This window comes from Oxyura jamaicensis, chromosome 5 (genome assembly GCF_011077185.1).
Source record: "Oxyura jamaicensis isolate SHBP4307 breed ruddy duck chromosome 5, BPBGC_Ojam_1.0, whole genome shotgun sequence".
Taxonomy (NCBI): Eukaryota; Metazoa; Chordata; class Aves; order Anseriformes; family Anatidae; genus Oxyura; species Oxyura jamaicensis.
Window position 1 is genome coordinate 16,034,569 of NC_048897.1, and position 21,240 is coordinate 16,055,808.

Below are 21,240 nucleotides of genomic sequence, written 5' to 3' on the forward strand. Positions count from 1 at the left end.
CTCCTCTCCTCTCCTCTCCTCTCCTCTCCTCTCCTCTCCTCTCCTCTCTTCAAAAAGTATCACTTTTTCTTTAAAAAAACAGTAACTTAATTGATATTGCTTGCTTCTTGACACTGACAAAAATGCTTTAATCTTCAGGGCACTATGTAAAGCTGTGTAATTAATTGTTGGCAGTTACTGGATTTGTGCTGTTTTCTTGTTTTCGTCATTACTTAATGGCCTCACTGTATATGTGTATTGAAAGGGTTCATCCCTATGTGTATGTGGTAGTATAGGTCATATGAATGTGATGTGACATAATTTCCACATTGTCTTGACATTGTAATGATACCCCCAAGGAATGTATTGTAATTTCATTCTACTTCATCTTGGCATTATAATACTGTCTGTTTCCACTAAAATATTGTTGAAATATGCCAGCTAAATTCCATATAAATGGAAGTGGATTAGCGTGGTTATGATAGAACTTATTTTTACTCCACAGATGTTAAACATTCACTGAACTATAATGAAATAAGAAAACCTATTAGATATACAATAATGTAAACTATATATCAATGTCTAACGTGTTTTGTTTACTTTGGAACAAATTAGCAACAATTTACACTTCTCTCCATCAGAGGACTTGGAATCATGGGAAAAAAATAATCTAATTACTTATTGTTTTGTTTAACCACAAACCACAAAAATTCATGTACATCCCTAATTTGCTGTTATAGAATTTCCTGCTGAGTTCAGTTTTGAAAGGAAAACCTTTTTATTGTAAAAAACTGTACTTACTTTATAAACTTGGGCTTACGAATTGTACTGGGTGTTCTAGCCAAGCATTGAAGTGGCTTTAATGGAGATTTGAAAGAATCCAATTCCTCTTACAAAGACGATAAACATAGAAAAATACAATTAAAAAATAATGAATAAATTAATAAATAAAATAAATGTAATGTTACAGATTTTGCAAAGGTAATAATTTTTTCTTTGCTGGTTGTTGAAATATAGAAGCATCATTCTAAGTGAAGTTTTTATCTGCATACAATAAAAAAAAATCTAGCATAAACGTATTTTAATTACATTTCAAAATATGTTTCTGCACAGTTTTCTTTTTAATTTTTAAGCTAAAATTTGAAAAAAATAATAATATAAAGTTCTTCAGACTCTACTAAACTGAGACCTTAATTAAATCAATGATTAGTGACTGACTAGGTTAGGTTAAGTATTTAGTTCAGTTTAAGCATTTATTTTTTAAAATAAATATTTACACAGTTATGATTTTTACTTGATATTTCAGTAAAAATGCTGTTACTTCAAATTTGAAATTATATTTAATCAGTTAGTTTCTGACTAATTTGATAGAGTCGATAATCTTAGAATGTTGTTCAGTGTAGAATTCAATGGTTTATCTTGTTTCATCAACTTCTATTTTATGTTCCTAGGAGCTAAAAGAAAAACAGGATTCCACTCTTAAACGTGATATTGATGGAATGGGAGTCCCAGAAATAAAGTACGGTGATTCAGTATGTTTTGTTCAACATGTGGCCAGTGCTTTATGGTTGACTTATAAAGCACAGGATGCTAAATCAGCACGTTTAGGTCTCTTGAAAAGAAAGGTAATGTTTTTTGTTTGCTTGTTTGTTTTTTCAATTATTAGTTATTTGTAGAATGAATATTAGTTGCATAACAGATTTAGTCTATCCTCTTTTTTTTTTCCCTTTTTGTTGTTGTTGGTGGTGGTGTTTTGTTTGTTTTGTTTTTTAACCTTCCTGTCGATGTGGTAGTTATAAATACTTTCTTTTACCACAATACTTGTTCTTCTGAGAAAAAATAGTCAGTCTACAAAGGAAGTAGATTTCTGTACATGCCCACTCTGTGGCTGTAGTAAGCAGGATCTTGGTTTTAATTTGTGTTTTCATGTGATGGTGTTACTCATGAATGATTAAAGAGATCCGTGTAGAAAGTCCAGAATAACAAAAATAAAATCTTAAATTATGAAGTAATTATAATCCTTGCAGCTGTAGAAAATGCAGTGAAATCCCAAAGCTTCTCTGTTATTTTATTCAACTTTTTCAACATTTAATTTTTTATTTAAGCAAATATCTATATTCAGTATGTTGTCAGTTATTCTGTGAGCATTTCGCATTATTTAATAGAGCAGTCCTAGAAAGTATGCATGACTGACAGAGTATTTTTCTTTAAGGTAACCTTATTCTTGAAGAATAAACTACTTTGGATGCCTTGTAAAAGGTGCAATCTCATTTACAGCATGCATAGTCACTAAAGGGCAGTGGGTACCCATTCCCTTCAGTTCTCAGCAGCGTGGCTGATTGTGAAATTCTTTGTGTGCTGGAGTCATTCAGTATTTTCTCATTAAGAGACTTAGACACACAATGACACTCTCTTCCTTTGCCATGCTAGCATTGGTTATGGGATTCTGTCACGCCAGAGTCCCATTTTGCTTTTTGTGAAGGCAGTATGTAGATTCTTCCTCTGTATTCAGAGAAAAATTTTGCAATAGGTACCCGTGAAGTTTACTTGTGTTTTTTTTCCAGCTTTCTGCTCAGCATCTCCAAAGAACCTCTGTAATTGCCTGTCACTTTTATTCTCCTTTCAAAGTGTTTCATTCACGTTCAAAGGCTCTAAAATCTTTTGTTGCCCCCTCGGCTGGAAAATTCTCTCATGCTAAGTGCCTTCCAACAGAAGAAAACTCAAACCTTCTTGCTTCCTGTAATTGATATGTCTGTGGAGGCAAGAAAATTTTGTTTTGTTTTGTTTTGTTTTTTTTTGTCCTCTCTAGAATAAGATAACAGTAAGGTAACTTGCTTACAGTCTGTAAGCAAGTTTGGATATATGTTCTCCTTTAAATTCCATGTCAAATTAATTTTTCTACAGTAAAAGTGTAGTCATATCTTGGTATTCATCTTCCACGATCATTCTGTGAGATGATTGTTGCTTTCAATCACTTTAATACTTCTCAAGCTGGTCTGCATTTTTTTCAATGTGCCTCTTTACCCATGGAAGATCAAGAAATACCTTATTTTTGCAAGAAGCAAAACCAGCTTGTATCTTGTACGGGACATCAGATGCTGTCCTGAACTAAAGGGTACTTTTTCCTTTATCCATTTTCCAGTAAGCAAAGTCATCCTGGTAGTTACATTTTTCTTGATCAAAGAAATAGGGGAGATTGGGCCCTTAACAGACTCATATCTTCCCAGAAGACTAAGTCTTTTGTCAGCTATGTGGTATTGAAGGTAAAGTTATTTGCAAGTTGTGATACTGTTAATATCCTATCTCAAATATTTCCATTCCTGTAACGTCCTTTCCAGAATCTAGAGCTACATACAACAGCCTGAGGAAACATTATCAGATAGATGCGTGTTTTCTTATTAATTGTGTGTGAGCAAGATTTCTTTAGTGATTGTTCAGTTAAGAGATCTCAAGACCCTTTGTTATCTGAACAGTGGTATTTCAGCTAACAAAGTCACACACAGCATAACCATATATAAAGAAGTGCTTGAACAGAACTAAATATGACTGATACATAAATTATTCTCCTTTAAGGTAAAATTATCAGTATACTCATTCAAAAGTGTCATCCTAGTCTTCTCGATCATATTTCCATGGATCCTGGGGTATCCAAAAAAGCATCACTTACAGTGCTTAGGTATACCTACATGCCAGTATGAAAGAAAGCTATTGGTAAATAACCTTTTCCTTTGTGTCAGTAGCCATTAGTATAACATTGATTATGTTCTTTTCATACCTATTCAGTGCCTACAGAATTACTCAGCTCGCTAGGATGCTGGCCAGCAAATTTTGACTACCTCAAAGCTTAAAAAAATATATTATTCAGTGAGAGTTCTGTAGCTTACCTTTTGATCAAAGCAGTAGGATAACTCACATTTTATTCTTTAAAATGTGGTACAGAATTTTAATGACTCAATGATCAGGGTTTGTTTTATGTGGTGTCTAAAATTATGCCAGCTTTTTGTGGAATTCCGTATTTAGTTAAAGGGAAAGTTGACAACCCAATGAAAGATCTCTGCTATTGCTTGATGTTCCTATGATATTTACATCTGGTTCTTTGAAGAATCCAACATAATGTGTAGTTATATAAATCAGGAGTTACTAGTTGCTCCATTAGCTGCATTGTAATTTTCATGATGTTTGTCACTCCAGCTTGATTTTCTTGTCAGTAGTTTTCTTGTGTATGAATGCTTTAGTAAATGATGCTTTAAGGTAGTGACAATCTTTCCCTGACAGACAGAATATAGAAATAATGAAAGTTCTTGTCATGTAATCTCCAAATAACTTTTATGTGAAACTGACAAATTTGTAATTAATAAATAAGTATTCAGAGTGAGCACAACATAGTAGCTCAGTATATATGCAATTACTCTTTTCAGTGAAATATTAAAATAAATGTTACAAGAATTTGAAAGTATTAAAGGTTTTTAAAATCATGGTTTTGTTAACTACTGACTTTCAATAGGTTATATTGCACCAAGAAGGCCATATGGATGATGGTCTAACCTTACAAAGATGTCAGCACGAAGAATCCCAGGCTGCTCGAATCATTCGCAATACTACAAGCTTATTCAGCCAGTTTATAAGGTAGTTGTTATCATCTCATATGCAATAATTTTTGTTTGTTTTAAATATTCTGAAATGAGAAAAAATTCTCTAACAAAATCCTTACTTCCTGTTTTCAGATATTTATATTTATAAGCTGTTACCAATTTATTTTTACTGATTTGTCATTTTGATGAGTACTGCCATTAGATAGATAAAACTCAGCTTAGTTAAGCCTCTTTAGGTGAAATCCAATACCTTGATGCCAGATTGAAACTGGACCAGAATCTAGTTCGAAGAAAAGTTGCCAAATTATCACAGTATAATTCCATTAGTAAATATTCTACAGTAAATAAAACTTGAGAATATTCAGAAAAGGGTTCTTATCTTCTATTTTTCTTGGTAAACCAAATACCATAGTTAACTCTATTCAAATTTATCAAACCACGTGAAAGGAAAATAGATGCGCTTACTCTACTGTCAAGATCAAGAATAGAACATGATAGGGTTAAAGTAAATGGAGTTACATCAGGCTGGTGGCCAGTCACTAGTGGGATTCTGCAGGGCACCATTTTAGGGCCAGTTCTCTGCAATGTTTTCATAAATGATTTGGATGTAGTGTTCGTAAGGTTATTTTGGCAAGTTTACAGATGATACTAAATTGGGAGGAGCTGTTGACTCCATCGATGTTGGAGAGGCCTTGCAGAGAGATCTTACCAAGTAAGAGAGCTGGGCAATCACCAACAGAATGAAAGTGCTTGAGCAAGTGCCAAATTCCGCATCTGGGAAGGGATAGCCCTGGCTGTATGTACAGACTGGGGGACGAAAGGCTGGAGAGCAGCCCTGCAGAAAGGGATCTGGGGATTTTGGTCAACAGCAAGTTGAATATGAGTCAACAGTGTGCCATGGCACGCAGGAGGGCCATATATATGCTCAGGTTTCTCAAGCATGGCATTGTTAGCTGGCCGAGGGAAGGGATTGACCTGCCCTACTCTGCGCTGGTACAGTGTCACCTCCAGTCCTCCAATACTGTGTGCAGTTTTAGGCATCACAGAGGATAAAATGATGATAAAAGGATGTAAAAATGATATATAACTATTAGAGAGTGTTCTAAGGAGGGCTGCAAAGATGGTGAAGTGTCTAGAGAGCAAGAGGTATGAGGAGTGGCTGAAGTCGCTTGGTTTGTTCAGCCCAGAGAAGAGGAGACGGAGGGGAGGCCTCATGGCAGCCTGCAGCTTCCTTGTGAGGGGAGTGGAGAGCCAGGTGCTGAGCTCCGCTCACTGGGGACAGTGAGAGGACCTGAAGTAATGGCATGGAGCTGGGACAGGTGAGGTTCAGGTTGGGTATCAGGAAAAGGTGTTTCACGGGGAGGGTGGTCAGGCACCAGAACAGGCTTCCCAGGGAGGTGGTCTTGGCACCAAGCCTGCCGGAGTTCAGGAAGCATTTGGACAATGCTCTCAGATGTATGGTTTGATTTTTGGGTGGTCCTTTGCAGACGCAGGAGTTTGACTCAATGGTCCTTATGAGTCCCTTCCAACTTGGGATATTCTGTGATTCTTTCTATGAAATCATAGCAGCCGCAAGTCCTTGCACATCAGCAATGGAAGGAGATACAAAATAAATTTCTGCATATCTGGAAGGAGAAGAACCCCTTTATTACCTTCAATATCTTGGCTGCAGCATTTTACTTGTACCTTTGTAATCATCCATCCTGTCTCTAAGTCTCTGTCACCCCTGTGATGTTTGGAAGACTTACAAACCAGAGGAGAGGCAGACCTTTCTGGTGAACTGTGTGCTGTGTGATGGATTATCTGCAGTAAGAACAAGTATGCCAAAAGGCTAAGCATCAGCTGAGAAGATACAAAGAACAACTTCTTGTTTCTGTCACGTAAATCTGTGGTTTAAGCCACAGTGAAATAGATGTAAGGAAAATTTAATGCAAAATTAGTAATAAGAGCATCTCAGCAGGGAAACAGCGACTGTATCTGATTGAAAGGAATAACTCAAGTTTTGTTTCTACAATTATTGATAAATATTTATTACTATTGATTCTAAATTTGATTAGACTAGAATCACTAGAATTACCTTCTGAACATTTTTTCTTCCAAATCTTTGCTCTACTAGATGGCAATGGAGTTAGTAATTACACCTCAATGCAAATTATCCGGAATTGGACTGTTCCACTATCTGTATAATAGAAGTCAAACCTAATGTGGAAACAGTCATAGCTATTTCCACAGATCAAAACACCAACGTCCTTGGGTTATTGTTAAACAAGCAATATACGAGTACCCTAAGCACAGAATTATTACTACAAAGGACATTAAAAAGTTAGCAGAATTAAACAATTTAATAAGACATCAGACTTGATTTATCATATTCTTGATTCATAAAGGGCCGTGCTTGGTAAGTAGTTGCCTAATATCCTTGCCACACGTTGCAACTTAATACCCTTCTTTCCATGGAAAAGAGTAATCTCAGCCAATAACAAAACAAATGTGCTATACATTAATATCATTTTATCTAAATTTGTATGTTGCTGAATGAAGACCCTTTGTCCTCATGAGATCTTGAATCTTAATGAACAAATAAAATGTTCAACAAGAAATTATACTATATTTATGTCATTTCATCCCTAGTTTGGTTTTCTGCATTCAAGCTTCTATTTAAACAATATTATGGATGAAATACATTTTCTGAGTCAAAATTGACTTTCTTTCACCCTTCACTTCCTTTCACTTGCTTCAGCTAAAATTTTTCCATCCTCTTGAAGCATATTTTGTGTTCAAAAAGCTTTGTTCATGTGCTGTATATCATCTTGCTTGTTAATTTGTAAAATACTATTCAGAATGATTTCTGAAACTAATCAGTAGAGCTTAATTTCAACAAATCTTGGTTATCAGTAAGTTTGAAACTTTACGTAGAAATTGTTCTAAACTAATTGTTCTGATAAAGGCATTAGTATTCAGCTAGTGAAGGAAAGTATTTTGAAAACTGGTATATAACTTTTATATGTAGTTGTATTTGTGCTTTTGAATAACACGTTTACCTATGCTAGTTTGAAATTATGGGGCATTTTAAAGGACAATCTTATTATGCTATCTTGTTACTTCTTTTCTCCTTTCCTTCCACCACTCTTCAGAGTAAATTAATAAAAATAACATTTATCTTACACTAATATACTTAAAGGACAATACAAACAGCAGGACAACGATCTTTGCTTCAGTGAAAGTTCCATGTTTCCTTCACTGTATCTCTTCTATATGATATGTTTTTATCCGAGGATTTTTGGGGTAAAGCACAGTGTGGTGTCAATGCATATTCATTTATAATTGCTGAGATAATGTATAAGAGTACAAAATAAAGTAATTAAGGATATATGTAGTTCTAAGGAAGCTATTTTTTCACAGTGCTTGGCAGAAATTTTCAATGTGATAATCAAGTAGTTATCCGTCTGTTGCTGCCTAATACATGAAAAAATAAAAATGAGTTTATATTTAAGACTTTGCTTCCACAGAACACTGTATGTTAGAGTGTTTAAAACAACATTACTTACTCACAAAGGACTACACTATTACTTTTTATTTCCTGTGCTGAAGATATAAAAACACAGCCACCTCAGCTATCAGTCAGCTTCTCCTAGATTACACTACCTATAATAGTGAGTCAGACCCTAAAAAATGGGGTTGTCATCCAAGATTGTTTGAGCAAATGCTTGAACGGGTAAGAGATATTGTTTTACTGACAATTGTGATTCCTTGAAATGCTTTATATTTTTAAATCCCAGCTTTTTTTACTTCCTATATAGAATTGATACAGAAGCAACTAATTAATAGTTAGGATTACCTGCTATTCTTTCATTCTTTATCAGGATGAATGGGGGTGTACAGCTGCAATAATTGCTACCATCTTAGGCCATCTCTATGATGCACCTGTAACATTAATAGGATTTAAAGCATCTAAACAATATCTATTACTGTAAAAAAGGACCTTGCTACATCTTTTATCTTTCATCTAGCTTCTTCCTTACTTTGCTCCTTCTCTTTTTTCTTCTTTTTTTTTTCTTTTTCTTCTTTTTTTTAAATCTTACTCTGTTTAAATCAGTGCAGAAGAGGAAATGTGATTCCAGTTCAGGAACCTCTGAGTATTGGACACCCAAACAATAGATGTTTGAATGGTTTGCAATTCAGATCAACTGTTGTTCATATACATATGTTCTATGTATAAGAAGACTTGATTTAGATATGAACAGAAAATAGGCTGCTCTGTAACACTGTAAATTAGTGTGAAAATGAATAACTCTGCCAGTCTATGTGGTTCTTGTTTTCCCTAGTGGAAACAACAGAACACTATCACCCATTGCCCTGCCTGTTGAGGAGATGGCTCAGACTCTGCAAGACCTGATTACTTACTTTCAGCCTCCCGAAGAAGACCTGGAACATGAGGATAAACAAAGCAAGCTTCGGTCATTAAAAAACAGACAAAATCTATTCAAAGAAGAGGTAAAGAGAGAGGATTTGTTACCTTATTTTGATGTTAAATGTCACAAACATTGAGAGGAATCTAAACATTATCAGATGTGTGTGTATATGTAATGGACTGTAATGCCATATGATAACTTGCTGTTATATATTTTTGACTTCCATACTTTTCACAGGCTACAAATTCTCTGGTAAAATTTGGTCTTAATGCTTCTAAGCATCATTAATCAGGTGCTATTGTTAAAAGAAATTATAGTGATTAAAATTAAAAAAAAAAAAAAAAAAAAAAAAAAGATTATTCTCTCTACACATTTTCACATCCTGGATGCTCCAAATGAATAGTAAAACTTGGATGAATGATAGATGTTATTTCTGATGTCTTGCCTGTCCACCATGGTATGAAAAAGGAAATTTTCATGTCTAGAAATTGGGAAAAGGTTAGCTGTAGTGAAAGATATGTATTACGTAATTGTAGAATTGCTGCTTTCTGAAATCAGAATAATTATGCTTCTTTATAAATAGGAAGTATATTTTACAATATTTTTAGCCACATTTGAATTCCTTACAGGTTTTCAGTGTCATTTTAGTCTCAAACCAAACTGAAGTTAAAAATCTGTTCTGGTATTTTAACAACTTTGTTTTACAGATATTTTATTGGCCAGCAAAATTTACACCTTTATAAATCAAGTAAAGTTCCTTTGTGTATAAATTGTTTTTTTCTATATAAGGAAGATTTTATGTAAAAAAGATTCTATTTACAAAAAAAATATAAAAGCCTTTATTGTCAGCTTTGTTTTGTTCCTTATATTTTATGATTGTCAGCCGAGTAAGGAACATTATAGAATCATTCTCCACAATAGGCGGTTTTGATATAGAAAAATACATATTCATATCTTATAAGCACAGTCGTTTTTTTAAATGAAGATAATGCAGTTTTTAAAAGAACAGTGAAAAAAAAAATATTAAAAGGACAGTATGTGCTTTTTTCATATATAGTTGTTTTTCCTCTCTGTTTTATGTATATAGGGCATGCTGGCACTAGTTTTGAATTGCATTGATCGTTTAAATGACTACAACAGTGCAGCTCATTTTGCAGAAATTGCAAGAGAAGAAAATGGTACCACATGGAAAGAAATTTTAAATCTCCTTTACAAACTGTTAGGTAAGTTCTTTGATTATTCCACTGAAGTTAAAACACATATGTATTCTTTATATTTTACTTGTTGCTTCACTACCAAAGAAGAGTACTTTGTGTGTCATTCATTCTGTCATGTAAGTTATAGAATTTCTTCAATGTATTTACTGGTACTTACTACAGAAAACAGAGTTCATTGTGGTGGATTAAGAACTGGCTGGGTGGCAGAGCTCAGGCTTGAGCTCGGAGTTGAAACTGTGATCAGCAGCTCAGTCTAGTTAGAGGCCTGTAGCTAGTGGTGTCCCCCAGGGGTCAGTGCTGGTACCAGTCAACTTACTTGTCAGTGACCTGGATGAAGGTACAGAGCGCACCCTCAGCAAGTTTGCTGATGATATAAAACTGGGAGGAGTGGCTGACACCTCTTCAGAGAGACCTGGACAGCCTGGAGAGTTGGGTGGAGAGGAACTTCATCAAGTTCAACAAAGGCAAGTGTGGGGTCCTGCACCTAGGGAAGAATAACCTCATGCATCAATACAGGTTGAGGGTTGACCTGCTGGTAAGCAGCTCTGCAGAGAAGGACCTGGGAATCCTGGTGGACAACAAGTTAACCATGAGCCGGCAAATGTGCTCTTGTTGGCTATGGCCAGTGGTATCCTGGGGTGCATTAGGAAGTGTTACCAGCAGTCCAAGAGAAGTTATCTTCCCTGTCTTCAGCTATGATGAGGCCAAATCTGGAGTGCTGTGTCCAGTTCTAGGTTCCCCAGTACAAGAGAGACATGAAGATCCTAGAGAGAGGAGGACTATTAAAATCATTAAGGGACTGAAGCACCTCCTTCATGAGTAAAGACTGAGAGAGCTGGGCCTGTTTAGCCTGGAGAAGGCTGAGAGGGGATCTTATTAATGTATTTAAGTATGTTATAAGGGAGTGTCAAGACGATAGGTCTGGACTCTTTTCAAGAGTAACCTGTGATAGAACAAGAAGCATAGGGCACAAACTGAAACTCAGAAGTTCCATCTGAATATGAGGAAGACACTAGAAGTGGTGCTTTGAAGCATGAGATTCACACGGATCATGAGTAGTGCAGAAATGCAGGTGCTTCTGATGAAACCTGATTTCTTAAGAAAGTAATGAAATATCATTGCCTGCCTTTTACTGCAGTCTCAAGAGTTTAAAGAAAAGTAGGATGAAAACTCTTTAGTGCTCTGTAGGCCTTTCCAGATATCATCTTGATTTTCTTCTGCAGGTACAGTTTGGACATGATTGTTCTGTTGTAATAAATGTTAAGTTCATAATAAAAAATAATAAAAATCCTTCATAATAAAAATCCTTGACAGTTTTATACAAAATTATATTTCTATGTTATATGTTATATTTCTATGATCAGTAATAACTTCTAGAATAAAGTTTCTATTGCTTAGAATATTCAACTGCTAATGAAATTTCAAAGTGCAATCAAATAACATTGTGTTTTGTGGTACTGAAGACTAAAAGCTATCCAATTTATATCAGGTTTTAAGCAGAAGGTAGGGCTAAAGAACAGTACCCAACCTCTGCTTGAGTGTAAACTTCCCACTCATTGGAAGGAAACAGAACTGTTTCAACCTATCAGTGCTTAACAGTTGCATTGAACAAGAGTGGTGGATAATTTCTATAACTAACCAGAGATAGGAGTAAAAATTAAAATAAAATAAATTAAATGTAGCAACTAAATAAAACAGAGATAAAAAGTATTTTTGCTGAAATTCTGGTTTATCCAGTAGGCCCCTATCAACTTCAAAAGCTGCATGCTCTTAAGAAACTGTCAGTTGCTGATAGTCAAATTAGTGAAAATCTTAATTCTTTGTTACCATAACACACATGTATTTAGTATGTTTTTTTTTTGTGAAGTTATTTTTAAAATGTTAAATTACGTATGATCAACATTAGTGATTAAAAAAAATCTACTGTTAAAAATTATAACCTGTGGATTTCTTTTCAGCTGCCCTCATTCGTGGCAACAGAAACAATTGTACTCAATTTTCCAGTAACCTTGATTGGCTAATAAGTAAATTGGACAGATTAGAATCTTCCTCAGGTGAGACTTACTTCTATCTGTGCAAATTAACTATCAATACACTACATACAGATGTTGTGCATGATATTTGTCAGAGCAGTTTTGCTTGAAAACAGCATGCATTAGAAACTAAACTGTATCTGGATTTTATTTTATTATTATTATTAAGCAAAGTGTTATATTTATACAAGCTTTTTTTTTTTTTTTCTCCATTTATATGGTATGTGCAATACTATGTCTAATCAACGTTGACAAATTTGACTTCAATAAATTGATGAATTTTCTGAAAGTATCAAGACTATTGTCCCATTGCTGTTAAGTAACACCAAAGTTGTTTGTGGGCACAACTGCAAATAACAGAATCGTTTAGAGATATTTTTTTGTATTGCAGTGTTCAACAAAATATCAGAATACTATACAATGCTCCCTACTAAAACCTTTATCTGCCTTATTGAAAGGAAAGAGCTTAAATTGCATTTTTCCTCAATGCTTTTTAAATTATGTCTGTTTTCAAAATAAATCAGAAAGTAACAGCTATGTAAAGCATTGACACCTAATGTAGCTCACATCATAGGCATATCAATACGCTTTGAAAGTGTTTTCATTCTCTTTTTAGACTGGAGAAGAAGCAGTGTCTCTTAAGATACCCTGTTATCTACTGAACTTTTGGATTATGTTCAGTTGTGCAGGTGATTAATGGCAACGTTTTTACTGTGGTCTTCATACAGGTATTTTGGAAGTGTTGCACTGTATCTTGATTGAAAGCCCAGAAGCTTTAAATATAATAGCTGAGGAGCATATAAAATCTATTATTTCACTGTTGGATAAACATGGGCGCAATTACAAGGTATGTTTGGAAAACTGAGGATGTATTGATAAGCTTACAGTAATTGATAAGGAACAAAAACAAAAAAACAAAACAGGGAAATGTTTACATGGAAATACATGATACTAGTATCTTCAAAGGAATAAAATAACCTGGAAGTATGTTTGCAAAATTGCTTTGTTTAGATTTTAAAATAAAATAAAATAAAGTGTAACATTTAATTGCTTTTCTGTTTCAAATATACCAAATATGCATGAAAAGCTAATAAATATGGATAACCAGTCAAAAAAAGTTGTACCTATAATTTTGTATTAGCTGACAAAATGAAGTTCACTGGTGTCTCTAAGTACCTGGATAGAGTAGCTTGCTGCTTTGTGATCCAGAGTTCTTCAGAACCAGCCAGAGGACAGGAATGGCTATCATAAATGTTTTGTTCTGCTGCTGTTTGTGTTGAGCAACAGTTTCCACAGTGATAATCAGTAGTGGGAAGATGATACTGTATCTTGGAGTTAATTTATTACAGTTTACACTGTTCAGGCTATTTGCTCAGTAATTGTATGTCAGAGCTCAAATGCATCTTTAAGCTTCTCAGTTTTTCTTGCAAAGGTGAGGAGTTGTATTCCTTGGCAACACTATGTTACTGTGTTCAAAACAGAAGTTTTGTGTCCAAGAGTTTTTGCTCAAAACTCTATCCTAACCAGTAATTTGTTGGACAGTTATTCAATCTTTCACTTTCCGAACTGCGACCAAAAAAAAAAGAGAGCTGAAGCTTTAGAATTAGATCTTTCTGAAACTCTACTTTGCTTTATATTGAATTATTTTAAATGCTTTTGATTTAAAATATAAATGGATTTTCAATATCTTATTGAAAGCATACATTTGGAATGGGTTCCTAAGTAGTCTCAGAATTGCTGCTTAGATTTGTCCATTAATTTATTTGGGCCACAGGAAATTTCTCAAATTATTATTAGTAAAAAAAGATATTGTGAAGAGTTGACAAGCAGCTGTAATAGCCTTGCTACTTTACAATAGAAATGAAAATAAGAAATCTCAAAGGAAATTTCTTTGCATTTTGCAAATCCTCTGTTCTGAATATTTTACAAATGTTTGATGTCCACCATCAGTAATACAGACTACTCAGTCCATATATAAAAAGAGTATTTAGAAAAAAATAATGATGATGCCTGTTATATTCCTTCCTCTAGGTCTATTCTGAATGTAGATTAATGTAGTTGTTAGTTAACAACTGAACTACAGTGTATATAATAAAAACTTTTACCCAACTTTCTTCTGATTTCTTCTTTCAGGTTCTCGATGTGCTTTGCTCTCTCTGTGTCTGTAATGGAGTTGCTGTTCGTGCCAATCAAAATTTGATCTGTGACAATCTATTGCCTAGAAGAGACTTACTCTTGCAAACACGTTTGATTAATGATGTGACAAGGTATTGTGACATGTTTTATTGTTAGAAAAAAAAATGAACTTAAATGTCTTCTATAACTGTCAAAAATACTGTAACCTAAGACATGTTCTGCATTTTTCAGTATGGAGACACATTATAGGACATGTTTATGTATAACTTCTTAAAAATCAATTTTTACTACAAATACAGCAATTACTCTGGAAACTGTGGTCAAGTAGGAATTGTTAGTAATAGTAAGATCTGTATTGGCATTAATTGGAAAGGTGAAAGTTGCTTACGTCTCATTCAAAACAGAGTATGGCTCTATCTAATAATTATTATGGAGCACATTGTGTGAGATACTTTATGACTTAAGAGGCATTTGATTTCCTAGCAGCTTAACTCCTTTTTTTTTTTTTTTTTTATGATCTTGTTATTCATCTTTTAACTATAAATTTTTCAAAGCATGGAACTATATGCCTTAGAAGATAATTCTGCAGCAGATTTATGAAGTCACAAAATGGGTCCCTATCTCAAATCAAATACTATAAGCAAAATGTGGACATCTACACTTACAGAATCATTAAGGTTGGAAAAGCCCTCCAAGATCATCTGGTCCAACCATCTCCCTACCACCAATATCACCCACTAAACCATGTCCCTAAGCACCACACCCAAAACTTTCCTTAAACACACCCAGGAACGGTGACTTGACCACCTCCCTGGGCAACCCATTCCAATGTCTGACTATTCTTTCTGAGAAGTGTCTCCTGATTTCCAACCTGAATCTCCCCTGGCTCAACTTGAGGCCATTCCCTCTAGTTCTATTGCTGGTATCACTTGTATCATATTTTCAAAGTGAATTCGACTATTTTACAGCAATATAACCCATATTCCACATTTTATGTTTTACACTAACTGGATTATATTTTCTTTTTTAGCATAAGGCCGAACATATTTTTGGGTGTTGCAGAGGGCTCTGCACAATACAAGAAGTGGTACTTTGAATTAATAATTGATCAGGTTGATCCATTCTTGACGGCGGAACCCACTCATTTACGAGTTGGATGGGCCTCTACTTCAGGTTATGCTCCCTATCCTGGAGGAGGAGAAGGATGGGGTGGCAATGGTGTTGGGGATGACCTATACTCTTATGGTTTTGATGGCCTTCATCTGTGGTCTGGTAAGTACTTTGTTCACTTTCACTTCTATTCAGGGATTCTTGCATATTGGGATTACCAACCTCTGCTTTCAGTACCGGTAGGTACATATATGCATCTGTTGCATATACTGTGTACTGATTTATAGACAGCTGTATTCAGAACTTCAGGATACCATGAGGCTTTAGGTCATACTGCTTGTCTGAGATTTTAGTCAATATCAAACTATGCCAACTGGACTGTTTAGCAGATAGTTTTTGTCTTCATGATTTTGATCAAAAAGTGTTATTTTCTAGATCTAGATCAATACTGACTTTAATGTATCTGTTAAAAATCAGTGGATACACTGATCTTATACAAATTCATTGTATTGCTACATATCATGTAGCAGTATTCTTTCACTTTGCAACTACAATTGCTGTTAAATGAAATTATTATTATTGATATGTTTAATAAGATGAATTTGGAGTTTGGTAAATTACTTAATAAAAGATAATTCTGTCAATTAGAACTAAGAATTACTGCAATGTGTTACCAACTTCTGTTGTTTTTAGAAGATAAATTTCAGTGGTACATCAAACTGAAAACCTGTAGTTATTAGGCTGTTTGAAAAAAATAGTGTTCATCAAACACATTATCTAAAACAGACTTAGGCAGAAAAATAGTCTCTTTATAAATTCTTTTTAATGTGTGTAATAATATGGGAGACTCAATTTGTATTGCAGTGAATTGATTAAACTTGCCATTTATAAAGAAGAGAGGTAATGGATAGTAGCAAATGCATATTTTGTGGTCACCTAAGGATCAGTAACATTAAACTTGTGGTCTCATTAGCTGTTCTTTGTTCAAGTAGGTTAAGAATGTTAGTGGGGTGAGTTAACAAAATGGACATGACTGCACATTCAGTTGCCTAGATCTGAGTAAGAGTTATAGAAGAGCAAAAAGCATTGACAGGAAGGCTCATCTGAGGTGTTGCCGTTCAACTATTTTTTGTAATAATGCATGTGTTAGAAAAGCTGCTGAAGAAAAAGTAGAAAATAGGAGAAGAAACTTTTTAGGGTGCTTTAGAGAGGGGTTAGTTAGGGCCCTGTGGGGTGCAGAGTTAGCTGGAAGGCAGGCTTTGGAGATATCAGAAAGACTGACCTTTTTTTCTGGTCTGCCTTCCCTAAAACTTTGTCTGAAAGGGAACTGCAGTATACTTTTTGTAAAAAAAAAATAGGTATGGTACAGTGGAGTACCTGTTGACCATATTAATGTATGTTGCTGTAGAAACAACCAGGAAAGTGCAGGTGGCTAATTGTAAGAATCAAATAGCAACACAGGAAATGCTGACGGTTGTCATTTTTGCTTTCTTATAGTTCCTAAAATACTCTCTAAATAAGTAATATTTCAGTAAAGAAATATTGCATGAGGCTATAAAATACAAAATTAAGTACTAAATTACATCACCTACTATATTTGAAATGAAAGCAATGAAAGAAGAAAGAAAAGCAGTAAGAAGTGAAACAGTTACTAGAATTTCTCTAAGATTGTACGCATTTATTCTACTTACGTAATTCCATTAAATGGTGGAAGTGATCTGGCAATTAAGATTTGTACCTAAGATATGTAACAAACTTAATTGATGAAGGTCTTTCATATAGAAAGCTTTGTATAGAATGTAGATGAAACGGGGGAATACATGGGAGGGCTTAGAGATCTGATGAGTTCTGGGCTTGTTGTTATTGGTAGAAGCCTCGTGCCTTTCTCATTCATCCGCAAATAGAATTTGCTCTGTTAGATATGTATATCTGTTATTTCACAAGTAATTTTTTTTTTTTTAAAAAAAAGGTATATAAGTGTTAGGCAGATGGCATTATTTGCTGTGCCTCAGTGCTCTTACGTAAGTCTACAGTGTGAACTCACATGATTTGAGCTGAGCATGTTCCTGTCTTGTGAACAGTGTCGGAGGTCTTGAGTCAGTTGCTCAGTTTGTGCACTGTTCTGTCACATATCAGTTTGAACAATATTAACTCATTGTCTGTTTTTAAAATCAGATCCATTCATAAAACAGGTGAGGACAAGATCATGTTTCTGTGACTGAGAACAAAACCTTGATGATGTTTTTGAGGAAATGTATTTATTACTTCATTGTTAAATGTGTGAGAGTCTTTAAATTCTCATTATTCGGATATTTTCATCCTAGGTCGAGTGCCCAGAGCTGTAGCATCTGTCAATCAGCATTTGTTGTCATCTGATGATGTGGTTAGCTGCTGCTTGGATTTAGGTGTACCCAGCATTTCATTCCGCATTAATGGGCAGCCTGTACAAGGAATGTTTGAGAACTTCTGTACTGAAGGGTTTTTCTTCCCTGTTGTAAGCTTATCAGCAGGTGTAAAGTAAGTGCTACTTAATTGTTCTTTTCTTAGCTGTCTTGTCGCACAAAATGTCATTTGATTTTATATATGATTTATTGTGTCTTCTTGTTTCAGGTTTGCCCAAATATCAGCTGGGAGGGAGGGAGGCAAGAAAGTATTGATTTTTCAGGGATAATTTCACTTAAGGGTAAAATGTGAGCCTATTAGCAACCCGGCCAAGTAACAGTGTCTGAAAATCATTACTATATGGGTATTCGGTGACCTAGGGGAAATTAATTTTGTCTCATTCCAATTATCAGTGGAAAAAAGGCACATTAGAAACACAGCACCTTATTTGACACTAATCAAAATTCTCACACAGCATTCTCAGCAGGAGGCTAAAAAAATACACTAAATCATCAGGAAAACTGATACCATATTCACAGTAGTGAATTCAAAATGCTGATGAGGAGCATTTTTGGAAAGTTATTATTGACATTGCGCATTCCTTACCTGTTTTATAGCTAAAATAATTAAATACAAACTTAATTCTGTCAGGTTTCTATTGTTTTCTTACCTTTAATTCATTCAGAAAATCTGCAAGTGTCAGTCTGTTTAAGTGACCAAAATATATTTGTTGACATCATAGAGACAATGCAACAACCCTTGCATTGTTTGATATAACATGACTGTCTTCTATTCTGATCATCTACAACATCTTTCTTGCTTATACTGACAGCCAACAACTGTAGGAAGGAAAGACGTAGAGATAATTAAGGAGATTTTTTTAGTAAGAAATGTTGAGATTTTTCTCTTTTAAAGACTCAGCATGATTTCTGCATAAAATATGTATAAGCTATGAAAAAAATTCGCTATGAAAAAATGTGATGGTCTAGATGACAATAGCTGCCAGAAATGGCCAACCTTAGAAGAAATAATGATAGGAATATGAGATTCTGGTGATTGAGTGAAAGAAAAAAGGGCTGGGTTACTTTTATATAAAGGAAAGCTTCCTCTATACATGGTAACTTTTGAGAAATGAGGGTTCAGTGTACCCAGAGAAAACAACATATGGCTGGCTTTCTTAAGTCGAAGAAAAAATAAGTCACAAATGTTCTTCATTCACAAATGTTTTTCGTACATTTGACCATTAGAAAAAAAAAAAAAAAAGAAAAAAAAAAGAAATCTTTGTTTCTCAGAGGTGAAGTGAATCTGAAAACTGGCTGTGGTCTTTTCCTTCTGTGATTAACAGATGAATATTTTGACCATCTCATGCTTATGCTCCCAAGATGACATTATAAATAGAGACCAAACAGACTGAAGGAGGTAATAGATAAGTTTTCATTTGTTCTCTGGGAGTGACCCTAATATGTCGTTGCACTAGTACAAGGGCTTCTGAAAACATTCATTACCTTTTCCCCGTAAGAAAACAACCTAAATCAATATGATTAGTTTTCTTCATTCTTATTTAACATTGGTTGCTTATTTTGTGAGAACATTCTCCCTTGTAGTTAATAGTAGCTGATGGCAGTAGTAGGTTATATGTTGTCTTCTATCTGTTGATATCAGAGAAATGTTATTACATGGGAATCCCAAATTGATCAGTGGAGGCATGAGTTTCTGCTTCTCATGTGGCATACCTGTTTTTCCTGTTTTCTTTGACTTTTCTCAGTCTCTGATTCTGAGTCTTTTTGATCATTCCAGCATCAGTTTTTCCTCTCTTAACCCTTTTCAGCACCTGCTTGTTCATACTGTCTCTCATTCTTCTTTTTACCATAGGTATTTTCTCAGTATCTGTCCTTTTTTTTTCTCCCTCTACCAATGGTGCTATCAGCTACGCTTGTAGTACTACAATATAGCTATTCAGATAAGCAAGGAATTTGAACAGCATATTTGTACTGAGAATTTTTTTCTTTTCTTCTACAGATTTATTTATCCCATTTTTAAAAAATGTGTAAAGGCAGAGAAAGAGAAATGAAATGAGATTAAATTAACTGTCTTACACATTATTAAAGTTGGATGTCTTGAGATGAATAGTCGGATAGTCTGTATGTGTTGAGATGAAAAGTCAGCATCTTCAAGTGCCTGGTGCTTTTTGTAATTAAACATGAGGTACATTGAATGCTGTTATCTTGGGGTCTTGTTTTGCACAGGTAGACACTGTAGTAAGCAAAAGACTGTTTACCTTAGTGCTGTCTGTCTTTCAGGCTAGGAAAAGTAAATACAATTGCTAGCAAGTTGCTGAATTGTAGGTGTAGGTATCAAGAGTGCTTTTGGACCATAAAATAGTTCTATGGTCCAATTCCAAAACAAAGCAAAAAGAGTAGTAATTATAGTAATTAACCTAAATCAATATGTTTACCTATTTCTAACTGTCTTTTAGGAGTTATATTGCTTCATATTTGATTTTCAGGAGGGTTCTTCTCAAGCTTAATGTCTGCCAAATGTAAAATGTGTTTTTTTTTCTAAATGAAAGAGAAATATTAACATTTCTTTTGAAATGACACAAAAAGACACAGCTTCCTTTATTGATCAAGTTATCAAAAGAGAGTCTGCAGAATTAGGACTCTATAGTCTGTAGTCTTCACTGCAGGGAAATGCAGTGAAGAGCAAGGAGAAAACAGGTTTTGGCAGGAATGATATCATCATAAATATCCTATGAGATTGAATAGTTTGCTACAACTCAGAAAAATTGACCAAGTTGGCAGGAAGCAAGGACCTTTTTAGTGGAACATAGTCATCAAAGGAAAAATTGTGTGAAAGTATTTTCCTTTCAATACTTTCTTTGGCTTTTGCCTACTTAGAAAGTTAGAATTCTAGGTCTCAAAATGAAATTGACCTCCTTTTTTTTTTTAAAAAAAAAAAAAAAAAAGTTATTTTAATCTGTTTGGAGAGTTGCTATAAAGAGAGCTTTAAGCTCAAAGTTGTCTCCTCAGATACTTAGCTACCTTGGGAACACTCAAATATTTAAAGCAAGGTATTTATAAAATTAAATTATCCAAATATGAATTAAATGATCCAAATATGAAGTCTGATAGTGTTTGTTTTTGTTGTTTTTCCTGATATACTCTTATGTTTATATGAAAGGTATATATCTGAGGAGAAACAGAAAACTTTAGGGGTTTAGCAGGGATCCTAGCTATTTGTTTGAAACTCATTCCCAATTGTAGCATTTGGTGTAATTTTGTTTGTTTGATTTCTGTATTATGATTATAGTGCCTTTTGTTTCACCATATCCTGTTTTTAGTGGATTCTTATGTGCCAGCTGCCTGCATGAATCCACTGA

The 21,240-nt window shown here is 34.5% G+C and overlaps 1 protein-coding gene across 11 annotated transcripts in view; it reads left to right on the top strand.

Annotated features, from left to right (window-relative positions):
* RYR3 (ryanodine receptor 3) overlaps positions 1-21,240 on the top strand; it is a 222,108-nt gene that overhangs the window by 76,506 nt on the left and 124,362 nt on the right. For 7 of the 11 annotated variants that reach the window (XM_035328748.1, XM_035328746.1, XM_035328751.1 and 4 more), the window contains 9 exons: positions 1,431-1,604; positions 4,484-4,608; positions 8,897-9,065; positions 10,071-10,206; positions 12,159-12,254; positions 12,962-13,080; positions 14,367-14,500; positions 15,400-15,641; positions 17,804-17,996. In XM_035328748.1, the coding sequence (XP_035184639.1) occupies positions 1,431-1,604; positions 4,484-4,608; positions 8,897-9,065; positions 10,071-10,206; positions 12,159-12,254; positions 12,962-13,080; positions 14,367-14,500; positions 15,400-15,641; positions 17,804-17,996 (1,388 nt within the window). The remainder of the gene's footprint in view (positions 1-1,430; positions 1,605-4,483; positions 4,609-8,896; positions 9,066-10,070; positions 10,207-12,158; positions 12,255-12,961; positions 13,081-14,366; positions 14,501-15,399; positions 15,642-17,803; positions 17,997-21,240) is intronic. The other 4 variants (XM_035328745.1, XM_035328747.1, XM_035328753.1 and 1 more) reach the window with 1 other exon arrangement.